Source organism: Ostrinia furnacalis, unplaced genomic scaffold, assembly GCF_004193835.3.
Source record: "Ostrinia furnacalis isolate ACB-3 unplaced genomic scaffold, ASM419383v2 OfSCF2600, whole genome shotgun sequence".
Lineage (NCBI taxonomy): Eukaryota > Metazoa > Arthropoda > Insecta > Lepidoptera > Crambidae > Ostrinia > Ostrinia furnacalis.
In genome coordinates, this window is record NW_021132839.1 from 863,614 (window position 1) to 879,737 (window position 16,124).

Consider the following 16,124-nt stretch of genomic DNA (forward strand, 5'->3'; position numbering starts at 1 on the left):
AAGTCTCTTGGTCTCTTCACTCGTCTTATCTTTACTTGCTGGGTAAACAGCAATATTGCTGGTGCTTGATGGTCTTACTATGGAACTCTTACTTGTTCTTACCACGTCGGCAAAAGATACGTTCGATTGTTCAACCTTTTGAGTAGAGCGAATACATACTTTTTTAAATCCTCGATCTGATGACTCCTTTTGATCGATTAAGGTATTGATCATTGTTTGGGCTGAGATATATTTCTGTTTTAGTGACTGATATTGCACAGCCAATTGAGAGACACCACCCAACACTTTTCTGCTTGTGTTGCTGATTCTCAACTTCTGTTCTGAGTTCAGTTTACCTTCTCCTGATGTATAGCATATGTCGTTAAGACATTGTTCAATGGTGGATATCCATTTTTGGATTTCTTCAGTCGATACAGCTTCAATTATTGATGTTGCGGGAGTAGAATCTTCTTCGGTTGGTCTTCTCTGTGGTGGAGGCGGGCTTCGGCTGGTCATTGTACTTCGATTAAAGGGACTTTCCATTATTGAATTATTATTCAATAAACAACACTGCACTTGGTTTGTCAAACGAGTGCATGACAGTGCATGCGCTGGCATAGTATTTTTTTGACACAGATTTTATTGTCTGCATTGTAATAATTAAACAATAATAGCAGAGAGCACGTCCATCTGCTAGCGATGCACGATCACTTGGGTGCCATTGATGGCAAGCACAATACATCATCATCGAAAAGCCACCACAGTCTGGTTCATTATATTACAACTACAAAGGAACATTCAGTGTAGTTTTACTTGGTTTCGTAAATGCCAATTACGAATTTATTTACGTGAATGCAGGCGCAAATGGCAGTGTTTCTGATGGCGGAGTATTTAAACATACAGTTTTTTATGAAAAATTAGTGAATAATCAATTACATTTACCAACACCTGCCTGCATCGGATCTTATTGCGCCGTATTGTTTTGTTGCAGATAACGCATTCGCCATTAATGAAAACCTTTTTAGCCGAACGTTTTAGACTATTTAAAAAACCTATACAAATTAATGTCAAAAATGTACCAAAAGTGGTAATGGCTTCATGCGCATTACACAATTATTTGAGGAAAAAGTCTTGCAACTACATGACAAGGAACTGTGTCGATTTGGAGGACACTGAAAAATACACCTTCCGGCCGGGAGATTGGCGACAAAATGACAACACTGTGAGTGTTGATAGAACAGAAAGGCAACGCACTGCAGACGGTAATTCTGTTAGGCAAATATTTACAGAATATTTTAACAATCAAGGGCGTGTTAATTTTCAAGATATAATGATTAATTTTCTGAATATTTAATGCTTACCTTAATAGATGGATTCTTATTATTTGTTTTAAAGTTGTCAACTATTTCGGATGTCGGGTTTGTCTTTTCGTGCAGAAAACCCAAATGTTGGTAATACCACAATGTCGGGACATGTAATGACATGTAATCGAGTAATTACAACATTTGAAATTCTTTTAAAGACTACACTTCGACGCAGGCAAAGGTAACATCTCATTTAGCCTAGTCCAAATTTTTATTAAATAGTAAAAAATTAAGGGTTACAGTTAGGGTTGCCACTTTTTTTGCAGTTAAAGTACATTGGTTATTATAGGTAAGAAAAAAAATCTATTATTAAAAAAAATATAAGTTTAAAAACATATTTTTTACTGCTTTTTGCAGTCTTTATTAAATTAGCATCTTTACTAAACAATTGCACAGTCTATATTCGAATTAAAGTAAATTAATAATTCATTTCTTATTAAATTCAGAGACGCTTTGTTTCTTTCTGTAAATGCTGACGTGGCGGGAATAGACAATAAAAATGAAATTACTTTATACAAGTTTAAAAAGTTAGGTTGCGTTCAGAAATTGTAAACAACGAGTGCTTGAGGGATGTGGCACTGGCGAGTGGCGACATCGATTCAGCACCAAATCACCAATTGATAAATTTCATTTAACAAAATAATCGACTAAACTTCAAAATCTCGATGAAGTCAGATCATGCGAAATAATGTATTTTCGTGTACTTTATTTTTCTCATAAAGTACAATTATCTAAAATAACGTAAAATGCTTTATAATAAAGTACCTAGTTACAGTGTATATGGACTATTTTTTTTTTTGTTTAAAAAATCAATTATTGGTTTAATTTTGGACAATTTACTCTCGGGACCGTGAACGTTTAATTCGGCATTGTTGGCAAAATGTAAGAACCGCATCAACAATAAAAATCGTTCCTTGGTCATGATTCGTCGGAATCCAGGCATGCCAAGCAGTTTGGTGCTCCAGTATTCGTCGATGCGGCCCCTCACACACATGCCCATAAAGATTATTATAGCAAATAGCTAGCAACAAGAACAACCCTGAAATCCGTAGAGTATAGAAGCTATACCATATTTAAAAAAAAATTGAATTTATGTTGTGTACGTTTAATTCGGCATGGCAAAATGTAAGAACCGCATCAACAACAAAAATCGTTCCTTGGTCATGATTCGTCGGAATCCAGGCATGCCAAGCAGTTTGGTGCTCCAGTATTCGTCGATGCGGCCCCTCACACACATGCCCATAAAGATTATTATAGCAAATAGCTTGTACAGCTCAGCGACAGAAGTATCTACCCATTTGCTCATTCTGCTATGCCGAGGTATCCCATCACCAGTCTCAAAAGAGGGTGCGATACTCTCCCAGGCGTATCTGTTCGTTTCATTAATTATAAAGTTCCATGAGAGGCTGGTCCCAAAGGCAATGGTCCAAAACCCATACATTAAAAACCCAGATTCGATAGCAATGAAATGTTTGCCAGCGGGTAAACCATAATAGACATTTAAAGGTAACAAAGAAACAACCCTGAAATCCGTAGAGTATAGAAGCTGTACCATATTTAAAAAAAAAATGAATTTATGTTGTAATTGTTGGTCGTTATGTTGTTTCGTTTTCATGCTACGGGTTTGGTGGTGAAAAAAAATTTTTTTTCTCAATTATTTTATTTTTTAGAACAATTAAACATGATTCAAGTCACTTTTTTTTGTTATCCCTTTCTTTATACTTATTTTCAAAATGAATGACATGGTCTGTCATGTTCTTCCAGTCCTCTGTTGAAATGTTTTGAAAATGTCTCTGTTATTACTTTTTCTAACTCTACTGCATTAAGGCCTATATTTTTGCTTGCCACCTTACGTTTCGCCAAACTCCAAACAAGCTCAATGGCATTTAATTCGCAGTGGTAAGGGGGAAATCGCAATACTTCATGACCATGACTTTTCAAAGTTCATCAGCTTCCTTTTGATCTGGTATATGCCGCTTTACAAGACGTAACAGTTCATCTTTTGAGTAGCATTCTTCAAATGGAATATCATTTATTGTTAAGCCATACATTTTTTTTTGTTTTGTGATGTACGAGCTTTATTCACTATTATTGGGTGGTAACTGGCGTTATGAGCTTCTCTTGTAGCGATTTGTTATAAAGTTGGAGGCATTCATGTCGTGGTGGTAGTCTACCATTTTTGAGTTAGTGCTAAACACTTACTGTGAGTTGGACACAGGACCTCTCTCTGACCCTGCATGTACGATTATGTATCTTTTTCCGGTTGAAACATTTTCAATCGCACCACTTACAGATAGACCTTGCCTACACTTCTTCGGCTTGTAATTTTTATGGTCTCTGCTTGCAGGTTTTGCTGCTACCTGCGATAACGGGCAGCTCTTGAGGGAAATATGAGATTACCTCTGCCGTGAATTTGGGTGCCTCAAGAGCTGGCAGCATAGCGACTTCCCTCCGGCATTGGTGGTTTGCTAAAATGGAAGTCACTAGCTCCATCCGGAAGTTCATGTGGTCGATTTTGTGGCCACTTTTATAAATTATGTACGCATTCAATATGCTCACAATTATAAGCGCCTGAAAACATTTCTTGTAGGTACCAGACTTGGGTGCGGTTTCTTGCTATGGGGTAAGTTGACATGGTAGGTATGCCGCATTATGTTTTAGTTACCTATTAGTTTCCCTACATATTAAAGTCATGGTTTCTTCGTTTCAGTAACGCTGAAGAATCTGGATCGGACTCAGGTCACTTGACCAAGCAAAGTGCAACATGTCTTCACTGGCTAATTGCCTCAGTGAGGCGTCATCTTCCTGGTTAACTATTCAATATACCTTATCACTGTTTCGGGAGGCGAAACGCAGGGTAATGATTTCTTCGTCCCAGTAACGCTGAAGAATCTGGATCGGACTCAGGTCACTTGACCAAGCAAAGTGCAAGATGTCTTCACAAACTAATTGCCTCGGTGAGGCGTCATCTTCCTGGTTAATCTGTTCAATATACCTACTCACTGTTTCGGGATCTGTCTCGGCGAAACGCAGGGTCATGATTTCTTCGTCCCAGTAATGCTGAAGAATCTGGATCGGACTCAGGTCACTTGACCAAGCAAAGTGCAACATGTCTTCACTGGCTCATTGCCTCAGTGAGGCGTCATCTTCCTGGTTAACATATTCAATATACCTTATCACTGTTTCGGGATCTGTCTCGGCGAAACGCAGGGTCATGATTTCTTCGTCCCAGTAACGCTGAAGAATCTGGAACGGACTCAGGTCACTTGACCAAGCAAAGTGCTACATGTCTTCACTGGCTAATTGCCTCAGTGAGGCGTCATCTTCCTGGTTAATCTGTTCAATATACCTACTCACTGTTTCGGGATCTGTCTCGGCGAAGTCTAGGGCACGGCGAGACGCAGGGTCATGATTTCTTCGTCCCAGTAACGCTGAAGAATCAGGTCACTTGACCAAGCAAAGTGCAACATAATAATAAAAATAAATAAATAAATAGTTTATTCATTAAAATAAGAGCATTATAAGAAGTTATTATGCTAGAGTTTACATATACAATTCATAGTCTTTTGTAGCCTGAGCTAGGTTAAAAACCTGTTTCAGGCGAAAAAAGCTCACATGTTAAATAGTAATTAAAAAAATTAACAGCTTTATTAAATACAATTTTTAAGAATACTTAGGTTAAAACTTAGGTTACATAGGTACTACAAGTAGCTCCTCAGTTAAATCATATTATGTCAAATGTTGAACATGTCTTCTTCACTGGCTACATTAAAAAAAGCTGCCGACAGAAAATGAAAAATATTTTTACTTAAGATCCTTTTTTTATTAAGTAAGTTTTGGCCAAGAGCTTTTCTTTTTTAAAATTATCACAATTTTTTCAACTTTCTGAAAAGTATAAATTCAATGTTTAGAGTTGAGTAGTTTCTTCACAATTAAAATTTTCTAAAAGATCAAAAAACCGTCACAGCTCGATAACCATCCATTTTAGACTCCTGGTTCACAACTCCTTTCAAGGAATAGGTCGAGTATCACAATCACCCTGAATAATTGAGCATGTGGGCTGCAGCATAACCTGGATGATTACGAGTAGGATGATCAGGAATTGACCGAACGATTGTGCATTCAAATGCACTAACCTCCATACTTTGAATGATTTGACGTATTACAGACAGTTGAAATATGTTTGTCTCAATTTTTAAAAACGATACCTATGTATGTATAAACTATTTGTGAAAACTATTTTGGCAAATGTGAAGTTTAATTGGTAACTCTACATGTGTTATAGAATGCTGTTTGTTTTCCTAACAATAAAATAAAAAATAAAATAAAATGTATTTTCAAACGTAATTTACGTTCAGGCAGATTGACATTGAACGTTATTTAACATCATGTCGGCAGTATCGACTGTTGTGCCCATATTCTTGGTGTATCAATGACACATTCTGGCTTCGTTGTGGGCAAACCCGTTCAATTTTGTCTCTCGGGCTCATTTCGTTTTTATGAATGGTATAGGGTTTGCAACAGACAGTTGAAATATGTATTTTCAAACGTAATTTATGTTTAGGCAGATTGACATTGAACGTTACTTAACATCATGTCTGCAGTATCGACTGTGCCCATATTCTTGGTGTAATCAATGACACATTCTGGCTTCGTTGTGGACAAACCCTTTCAATTTTGTCACTTGGGCCCATTTCGTTTATATGAATGGTATAGGGTTTGCAATCTCGCATCTTTGAAATCATTTTATAAAATCAAATTGAAACTACAAGTAGACGTCATTTTCAATTGGTGACCGTTTAAACATCTTGAAACAACACAAACACCACTTTCCGTACTTTCTTTATTAGATCGTCAAATGTAAAAAAATCAATTCAAGAGGCTGTGAATTTATATTTACAGTCACACCCTGTTCATTGGCGTCCATATCATCATTATCATACTCCGTCGTAAATGTTGCTACTGGGCATTCTAAAATTTAAAGCATTGCTTTTGCATCAACCACCACTAGTTGTAAGCCGTGTGCAAAACAAAGCTGCTGGAAACAACGTAAAAGTCTACCAATCTTCACCATCACACTAGCGCCGTCGCGTCCGTTGTATTTTTTTAAATAAAGATTTTTAGCAATTTATATTGCACAAATTACTATAGTTCCGTTAGCCCCTCGTGTTAAGCTAAATAAGCTTGTGTTACGAGTGGGCTCACCACAATAGCACAACAATAGTCAAGCGGCAGTGAGATTCGAACCCGCGTTCCTCGAATCTCGAGTCGGCCAGTCGGTGAAGTGCCGTTGGGCTATCGTGGCCATAAATTATTGCAATAATATCTGTGTCTAAGTTTAGACCAAAACTTGCGAGGCGTTCTTTCACCACGCTAATCTTTTTTATCTTCACAGTGATTACGGATAAGCTTAATCATGTGGCAAGGATATAGAAATACCGCCAGTCCGCCACTTCTTGATCTGATGAAGGGTGCTTAAAGATGGTTTTCATATTTTTTGGATTTTTAACTCGACAACCTAACAATTCCATCGCTGAAATATTGGTGAGTGCGACCAGGGGACAACCGCGATAATTTGCAGGATGACCCCTGAGTACCACACAGTATACAGCTCTGTGGTTCCGTAGCTGTGGCCTGGTCACGGACACAGTTGGCTGTGCCGTGATCGCATAGGCACTTGACGCACTTAGGACGGGCGTGACAATTACGGGCAGCATGTCCGTAATGTTGGCAGCGGTGGCACTGGCCGGGAGCGCCGCGCTTTCGGGGTGGCTCAATTTTGAGCCCGGAGATGAGTTTTCTTCGTTTAGTTTTCAGATTGAAAATCACTTTTGCTTCGTTGGAATAGTCCAAGACTACTTGGACAAGATCAAACGGTTCACGTGTACGAGTCCTGTACAGAGTACAGCCGATGGATCTGTTTGACAGGGAAATTTTGGACCTTGAGGTCGGCCAAGATGGAGGCGGAGTCTAGCTCCTTGGGAATGCCACGGATAGCAACCCGCAGCTCCATTTCCCTCTTCGCGGGGGAAAGTATGATAACTGTATAAAGTATGTACCTATATTGTATGTCATAATGGTCATAATGTTTTTTTTTTTTATTTTTTCTTGCTGTTTTACCATACCATGTCATATTGTCCTGAGAGTACTATTTTATCCTACTTTTGGTACTTTCTGTTTGTAATGTGTGTCTGTTATGCAAATAAACGTTTTATCTATCTATCTATCTATAACCGATACGGTTTTCATCGAGAAAGCGTGTTAGGGCTCGGTGCTCGTCCGAGGTGGACAAGGACACCTTAATTCCTACGTTTCACGACTTAGTGTACGAGAAGTTAATGTGGCGCTCCTTGAGCGCGCCGGAAATCTTGTTCCAGGACGCCTTGTTCTGGACAAAGAATGGGGGGACTTTAGCAGTCCGCCCGGTGCTCGACTGTGAGTCGGAGGGCTAAGTTGCGAGGGCTGAGAGATATATCAAGAATAAACTTAGGGGTTAAATCTCCTAAGTTTATGGGTTTAAGTAAAATTATTTATAGGTTTCTACGAATTTTGGGGAATGAGGTTCCTGGATTTTGTTCAGATTCAGATTCTACTTTAGGAGTGATAATCGCGAGTTCGACATCGTGAATGCTGCCTCAGGCAGGCCTACCTGTTTTTATTTTAGTAAAATTACTATAGTACTTATAAACTATTACAATGATTACAATTATAATTAGAAATAAGATAAATGACGAATAGTGTGCCCCGTATTTAAACACTTGCAATTGCGGTACTAAAAACTCATCAATCATACGGCAGTAAGTACACAAAAGAAGTCACAGTTTCCCGAGGATTAAAAAAATATGGGCCGATTATTCCTTGAGACGAAATAGCGCACCAAACTGTGGTTTTAGGGCAGTGCAAACTTCTGGTGGCGTTCTCTTGGGTTGTTGGGATTCCAAAAACGCATATTCTGTTTACGTACCCTCCGATGTGAAAATGCGCTTGATCGCTAAACAATATGTTTCCAAGCGTTCTGGGAGTTCAAAAAACGTTCCAAAGCTGTTCTGGCGTACGTTTCCCTTAAAGCATAATCATTTTCAAAGCAATATCTATGTTGGGTCCAGGAAACAGCTCTTGAGAATGTGGGGAGAGTGTCACTTGCGAACTCTCCACGGTCACTTTTGCATCAGCCATGATGTACTCCAGATGGGGCGCGAAACTATCAAAAACCGGTGGTTTTTGATAGTTGGTGGTTGGTGGTGGTGGTTGGTGCTGCAAGGACTTTTGGTCTTCCCCCTTTCGCCCTCCTGCTGCCGCAGGCGCCTTCTGCAGTTGTCGGTGGTATGGCCCGAAAAGTGGCAGAACCTACATTTCTTCTTGGCGGTGTTACGTAGTGGAGGCGGGACCGGTAGATCCTTGGTCGAGCTCACATCAGCCATGAGCTCTTCAACTGCCCTTGCGGCGGCCAACAATTCGTCAAACGAGTGTACGGAGTACGGACCGTCGGATTATTCAATTTGCTCTTTGAATTCTAATGTTTTTGTGCTTCCACTGCAAAAATAGTAGGCTAAGTACTGTTTATATTTTTGAAATATACCTCGCACCTTAAAAACTAGCACATGGTTGCAAAAATCTTTTTCAGCGCTTGTTGTGCCCTTGTCAAAAAATCCAGATAAATTGTCTTCAGTTTTGTTATAGGAAACACCTGGTCCAATCGCCAATTTGTCAAACAACAGATAATTATTTATGGTGTTCAGGCATCTTAGAAACTGTTTTTTAAATTTTCAAAAAAAAATTTCATTGATTCCAGGTCTCAAATTAATTTTGCGAAGTAAGATTTTCAGCGTTTTCTGCTCGGCATAATACACTTCGTGCTTAATAATCGATATGCCTTTGGCGAAGGTTTATACAGAGATAATGCCAAAATTTTTTCATTGTAAAACGCCTTCCTTGTTTTTTTTCCCCGCTTTGGGTTACTTGCATTTGGCAAAATAGTTTTGCTGACGGTGACAAATTCTTGCACATTATTTGAAATGCTGTCGTTTTCATAAGTTTTTTGGCAGCTATGTATTTGCATTTCAACTTCTTTTTCTTATCTTTACATCTCTGTAAGGCTTCGTTACCCTACCTTCAAACCGTTCATGCAGAATATCCATTATGTCGTTCGCTGTGTGGCAAGTAGCGCCATCTTGCTGGAACCACATGTCGTTCACGTCCATATTGTTAAATTCAAGCCAAAAGAAATTGTTTATTGAATTNAACATTGATCTGTAGCGCTCGCCGTTGACGGTGATGGTCTCGCCAACGTCGTTTTCGAAGAAGTACGGACCAATGACGCCGCCCGACTAAAATCTGCACCAAACAGTAACTTTTTGTGGATGCATTGCCACCTGGTGAACCTCATGTGGGTTGTGGGCATCCCATATACAGCAATTTTGCTTATTAACAAAACCATTCATCCAAAAGTGTGTCTCGTCGCTAAAGATTATTTTTCGGCCAAAATCGGGGTCCTCTTCCAAGCGTTCCGAAGCCTATTCAGCGAAAACACGGCGTTGTCTATGGTCATTAACATTGAGCTCTTGGGTCAGTTGTGTCTTGTACTGATTGGTAACCCATCTGTAAAGGTGGGTACTGACCAACGTCACGAGGTGTAATGTAACATTCGCATCGAGCGTGTAAGCAGCGAGCATGTTACGCTGTGCTTTAAAATCGGCGTAACATGCTCGTCAAAACTCTGTGCTCCGCTTTCGCCGTTAGTTCACTCAAGATGGCCGACAGCGAGGACGCGTTGGTATCTTTGATTCTACTGAATTATTGTTTCATCCAAATTAAGAAGAAGAAAAAACGTTACTGGAAATCGAACTTATTTAAAAACAGAGGCGTATGTGGTGGTTCGTCATTGATAGCAATTTTAAAAAACCAAATGATTACTGGACAGTATAAAAACTTTGTACGCATGTCTCCGATCGATTTTGAAGAACTCGTGAATTTAATTGGACCAAGTGTACATAAAAAGGATACAAATAATAGAAAAGCAATCAGTGTCACGGAACGATTAGCACTAACGCTTCGTTTTTATGCAACAGGAGATTCCTATACTAGTATGCAATATCTTTTCAAGATATCAAAGCAACGAATAGGATTTATAGTAAAAGAGGTCAGCGAAGCCCTTATTGGAGCATTAAAAGAATATGTAAAGGTATATTCTGTTTTAATTAAATCAGAAAAAGTAGTCATTACATATCAAATTATTTAATTAATTAAATCACCAAATTCTGATAGAAATTGTTCACTCATAGCTGGTGATCCACCGTCATTTTGATGGGACGTATTTGATGCAGGTGTTTCAGGGCTTTGCTGTGGCATCGGTGAGGCTCTTGAAATTGGTCGTGTAGAGTATCCTTGTGAATAATAATTGTTAGTATTCATGCCAACATAGTCATATTCTCCGCGATCAGCACTAAACAATATATTTGATATGTAATGTTGCACATGTATTTTTGTTGTCTTTGAATAAGATCTTAATTTATTTGCCAAAAAAATGAAAAAAAAAGACAGCACAAAACCCAATGTATTGCTCTGGAGACGATGACTTTCTCCTTTGCAGGTTTCGCACTTGCTTCTTACGACTCCAGGAGCGCCACACCCATAGCAGGAAAAGCGTGGAGTGGAGGGTGATGGTGCTTGGGTGGCAACAAAAATTTTCGATGGGTAGTTGGTGGTGGTGGTTGGGGCTGCAAGGACTTTTGGTCTTCCCCCTTTCGCCCTCCTGCTGCCGCAGACGCCTTAAGCAGTTGTCGGTGGTATGGCCCGAAAAGTGGCAGAACCTACATTTCTTCTTGGCGGTGTTACGTAGTGGAGGCGGGACCGCTAGATCTTTGGTCGAGCTCACATCAGCCATGAGCTCTTCAACTGCCCTTGCGGCGGCCAACAATTCGTCAAACGAGTGTACGGAGTACGGACCGTCGGATTTTTCAATTTGCTCTTTGAATTCTAATGTTTTTGTGCTTCCACTGCAAAAATAGTAGCCTAAGTACTGTTTATATTTTTTAAATATACGTCAAAACTAGCACATGGTCGCAAAAATCTTTTTCAGCGCTTGTTGTGCCCTTGTCAAAAAATCCAGATAAATTGTCTTCAGTTTTGTTATAGGAAACACCTGGTCCAATCGCCAATTTGACAAACAACAGAGAGAATTATTTATGGTGTTCAGGCATCTTAGAAACTGTTTTTTAAATTTTCAAAAAAAAATTTCATTGATTCCAGGTCTCAAATTAATTTTGCGAAGTAAGATTTTCAGCGTTTTCTGCTCGGCATAATACACTTCGTGCTTAATAATCGATATGCCTTTGGCGAAGGTTTAAACAGAGATAATGCCAAAATTTTTTCATTGTAAAACGCCTTCCTTGTTTTTTTTCCCCGCTTTGGGTTACTTGCATTTGGCAAAATAGTTTTGCTGACGGTGACAAATTCTTGCACATTATTTGAAATGCTGTCGTTTTCATAAGTTTTTTGGCAGCTATGTATTTGCATTTCAACTTCTTTTTCTTATCTTTACATCTCTGTAAGGCTTCGTTACCCTACCTTCAAACCGTTCATGCAGAATATCCATTATGTCGTTCGCTGTGTGGCAAGTAGCGCCATCTTGCTGGAACCACATGTCGTTCACGTCCATATTGTTAAATTCAAGCCAAAAGAAATTGTTTATTGAATTTCTGTAGCGCTCGCCGTTGACGATGATGGTCTCGCCATCGTCGTTTTCGAAGAAGTACGGACCAATGACGCCGCCAGACTAAAATCTGCACCAAACAGTAACTTTTTGTGGATGCATTGCCACCTGGTGAACCTCATGTGGGTTGTGGGCATCCCATATACAGCAATTTTGCTTATTAACAAAACCATTCATCCAAAAGTGTGCCTCGTCGCTAAAGATTATTTTTCGGCCAAAATCGGGGTCCTCTTCCAAGCGTTCTGAAGCCTATTCAGCGAAAACACGGCGTTGTCTATGGTCATTAACATTGAGCTCTTGGGTCAGTTGTCTCTTGTACTGATTGGTAACCCATCTGTAAGATACCTAATTAATTTAGTTAGGCTTGAATCTTTAAAAAAAATCGAATTCCATCGGGTCGGCCATATCTTTTTTAATTTCAAAATCTGTAGTTTCAGATTTTCTTGAGTATCCCGCAGCAATGTTGCTATGTTTGAAGTATGTGTATAACGCACGACACTTGTTTATAAGATACCGTTAAAATTGCAGTTTGATATGAACTGTCAAGTTTAATGTGTGGGCTACGCAGGGATGGCGAGCTTTACGTAAATAGTTAAAACGGCTTTTTTTATGTCGATAACCACTACAGTACCTCTAGTAGGAAAAACTTTCGAGTTCGTTTCGTTGCGTATTCAAAGTGTCATCGAAAAATTTTGTATGAAAAATTAAACAGCGCCCCCTAGGGCGGCTATAATATAGGGGGCGCTGTTTAATTTTTCATACAAAATTTTTCGATGACACTTTGAATACGCAACGAAACGAACTCGAAAGTTTTTCGTACTAGAGGTACAGATATTTTGTTCAGTGATCCAGGAAATTTTGATCAGTGATCAAGAGAGAAGGAAACTTTTGCACCGTTAAATTTAGGGTAACACCCGAACATAAAGTGAAAGCAAAGTTGTGAAAAAATACCAACAGAGTTTCAGCTTTCATTGATGAATCTGCCGAAAAGATAGTCATGGTAGAACTAGAATACAACGACTAACTGTAAGTGACCAGCAGTTCATCTTAGCCAAAAACATAGGCAAAAAGAAAAAAAATCCAGACAATCTAAACATAAGTGTCAATTTGTCTACGTTCTTCCGCCGTAATAGACTCAAAGGCCTCTTCAGTTAATTTTACAATTTCTTTTGGATCTTGTGCCACGTTCTTATCCGCCACCTTTCTTTTTACAAGGCTCCTGATTTTCTGAATCGGGTTGAGGTCGCAATGGTGAGCTGTAAATAATTCATCCACTTCAAATGTCGGTGGACCTTTATTTAGTTAGATTAGCTCAAACAGCAGCTTATCTCCAGGTATCTTCAAAATATATACCCTTTTGCCGGAACCATTCCTGCATACTAATTTTTATATTTGACATTGAAGGGGCTTTGTTTAATTGAGTACAATGGTAAGGAGTGTTGTCCATTACCAAAAGCGACCTTTCAGGTAGATGAGTTATTAGTTTTTCCGTCACCCATTTAATAAAATTGTAGAGTTCATGTCATCGTGGTAATCTGAGGACTTGGATTGGGATTTGAACATTAATAATGCATCATTTATGATGAATCCATGACTGAGACGAACATTCCTGGCCCCTCCTCACTCTGCCAACAAGTTTTTGTATGATAAGTATTGTGTATACACTAGCTTTTGCCCGCGACTTCGTCCGCGAAGAAGATATTCTCATAGGATTTTTAAATGGTTTTTAACGTCATTAACTAAATGTTCAATAATAATTATTATAAACTACATAATACTTTAACATGAAATTAAAATTTTGTTCTGTTTTATGAACATGCAGCTCGGTCATTGATCCGATGAAAGTTACTCGGTGGTATTATCTTTTTACAACTTTTCTAGTCTACTAGACCTATTGATCGCGTTCGACGCACCTGTGCGGCGCTAAATTCATTCAGAGCAGCGTCAAAAGAGCCTATTTGCATTGAAGAGTCCCTAACCCTTTCAGCTCTCGCTAACATTTCTTCGCAAGTCCAACACTGTGGAACTCCTGCTAGTACTTGGTGTGAATTCAGGCTGTCTGGATGTACTGAGTCTAAATTTTGAAATACATTTTCATCGTCTTGTTCATAGTCAGGTTCTTCCCGAGATTGAAACAAACTTTTCGGTTTATTGAATTTCATTCATTTTCTATGGCATTGATGGAGAGTTGAATAGAATTTTTGAATAACATCTTTGTCATTATTAGCGGAATTCGAATGGACTTGGGTTATTTTGTGCCCGACGGCGAGCCCGAATGCAAGAAAAAAAAAATTAAATTTTCTTGTGAACACGTTAACAAATATTTTAATTGATTTTTTCTCCTTTTTATCTCCTTTACTACTTTTGTCACGCCTTTCATTTTCGCCATGTCCTTCATAACCATGTTCTAAAGTTTGTTCAGCTGTATTTGAACCGGATCGACATTGGAAGTCGTCAAGAACACCATCTTCGTTTCCGCGTGTTTCCACCAGTTTTTCTTGTCTAAGCCTGATATATTTTTTGCGAATGGATAAATCTCTAGTTTTACTACATTTAGACCACATTCTCCTGACGATTTCAAAGTGTATTGCTTGCAATTCGCCTGTCTCGAGATAGACTGCGAGATTGAGCCAATGTTCGCTACTGAATTCTGAAGACCGAAGAAGTCTTCTATTAAGTCTGGGTTGTCCGCACTCAGCTCTGATCTGTTCTTTGACTCGTTGGCACCTACAGGAATTGCCGTTGTAGGAGCAGTCGTGGATGACATGCAAGTGGTCGTTACCGTGGTTTGACACGAAGAAGATGGTCCCTTTGAATGAACGACCAGAGTTTCCTCCTTGTTCACATATTCGTGAAACTTTTGTATTGCTTGCAATGGGGCGTCTTAGCTAGCTCAGTCTAACACCCCGCTGCGCTGTTTAGTACTAAGTCCCAGTTCGCCTTCTGCGATGAGGGATGTGTACCTATCTAGGATGCCTACAGGGATATTGACCAAGGAAACGCACAATCAACAACACAATGACACTTTGTATTTCTGGTTCCACAATAGTTCCTTATTCTAATTTCACTGACTCTAAGTTACTGTTTTCAAGAATGAGCAAGTTGGTACTTTACAGGTTATTTCACAATTATTAATCTATTATAACGAGAGGAATAGCGACGCTCCCGGTTCGCGTCCCGTTAACTAGCTTGCGTATCCGCGAGAGGGGCGGCGCCCTGTGCGAGGTTTAGCGAGTGTTAGTTGGATACTTATAACTAGGGAGGTAGGACGGTTCGCTTCCAGATCGGTGTTAACGAGTGGGGGTTCGTGCACCAAAGGTAAAAGGCTTGGGACCTACGTTGCGAGTGGGGAGGGGAGGAATTACAGGAAGGGTGGCAGTTAGGTTTTTTTTTGTTTTTACACTGCGCTTCTAGTCCCAAACTAAGCAAAGCTTGTACTACGGGTACTATAGACAACGGATATAAACATACTTAAATACTTTTTTTTGTAAATACATACTTATTATACATAGAAAACACCCAACACGTGGACTGCTCCAATACAAACAAATATGTTCATGCACACAAATGTTTGTACTGTGCGGGAATCGAACCCGCTACCTCCGGAATAGTAGTCCGTTTCGAACCACTACACCAAACGGCCGACAACGGATTGGGGGGATTGAGTAAAGCATGCACTCGGTAAGGATTAGAATAGGTATACAGGCAGCGATGGTTCGCTCGTGTCGCGGAAACCGCGCGAGCCGAAAGTCCTATCGAGCCAGGTTAGTGGGAACAGTGAGGGCAGCTATTCGCGAGGGATTCTGCGCAATTCAGCCGTGGGAAAGTTAGACGCGCGCGCGATCATCTGGCTGTTGCGATGGCTCCCGAGCGAATGTTATGAATGGGCGCCTAGCGCCCGCGGTCGCCGCCGTCTCTTAAGGCTTATTCAAACCTGAGCGATATTCGCTGCCGCTGTGGGTAGAGGTACATCATAGATAAGAATAAGTACTACGTATAGATAGCCGTCTCAAGGTTTTGATAGAAAGAGGCGCCATCTAGTTCTCAAGCTCCGTACTCGCTTCTGCTTG

At 39.7% G+C, this 16,124-nt stretch overlaps 1 protein-coding gene across 1 annotated transcript; it reads right to left on the minus strand.

Annotated features, from left to right (window-relative positions):
• Nucleotides 1-1,699: 1,699 nt before the first annotated feature.
• Nucleotides 1,700-4,215, minus strand: LOC114355980 (uncharacterized). The gene is made up of 2 exons (XM_028309048.1): nucleotides 2,469-4,215; nucleotides 1,700-2,225 (listed from the first exon to the last, which is right to left on the minus strand). Exons 1-2 carry the CDS (start codon nucleotides 2,956-2,958, stop codon nucleotides 2,113-2,115), a joined length of 603 nt encoding a protein of 200 aa, XP_028164849.1. The 5' UTR covers nucleotides 2,959-4,215; the 3' UTR covers nucleotides 1,700-2,112.
• Nucleotides 4,216-16,124: the final 11,909 nt, after the last annotated feature.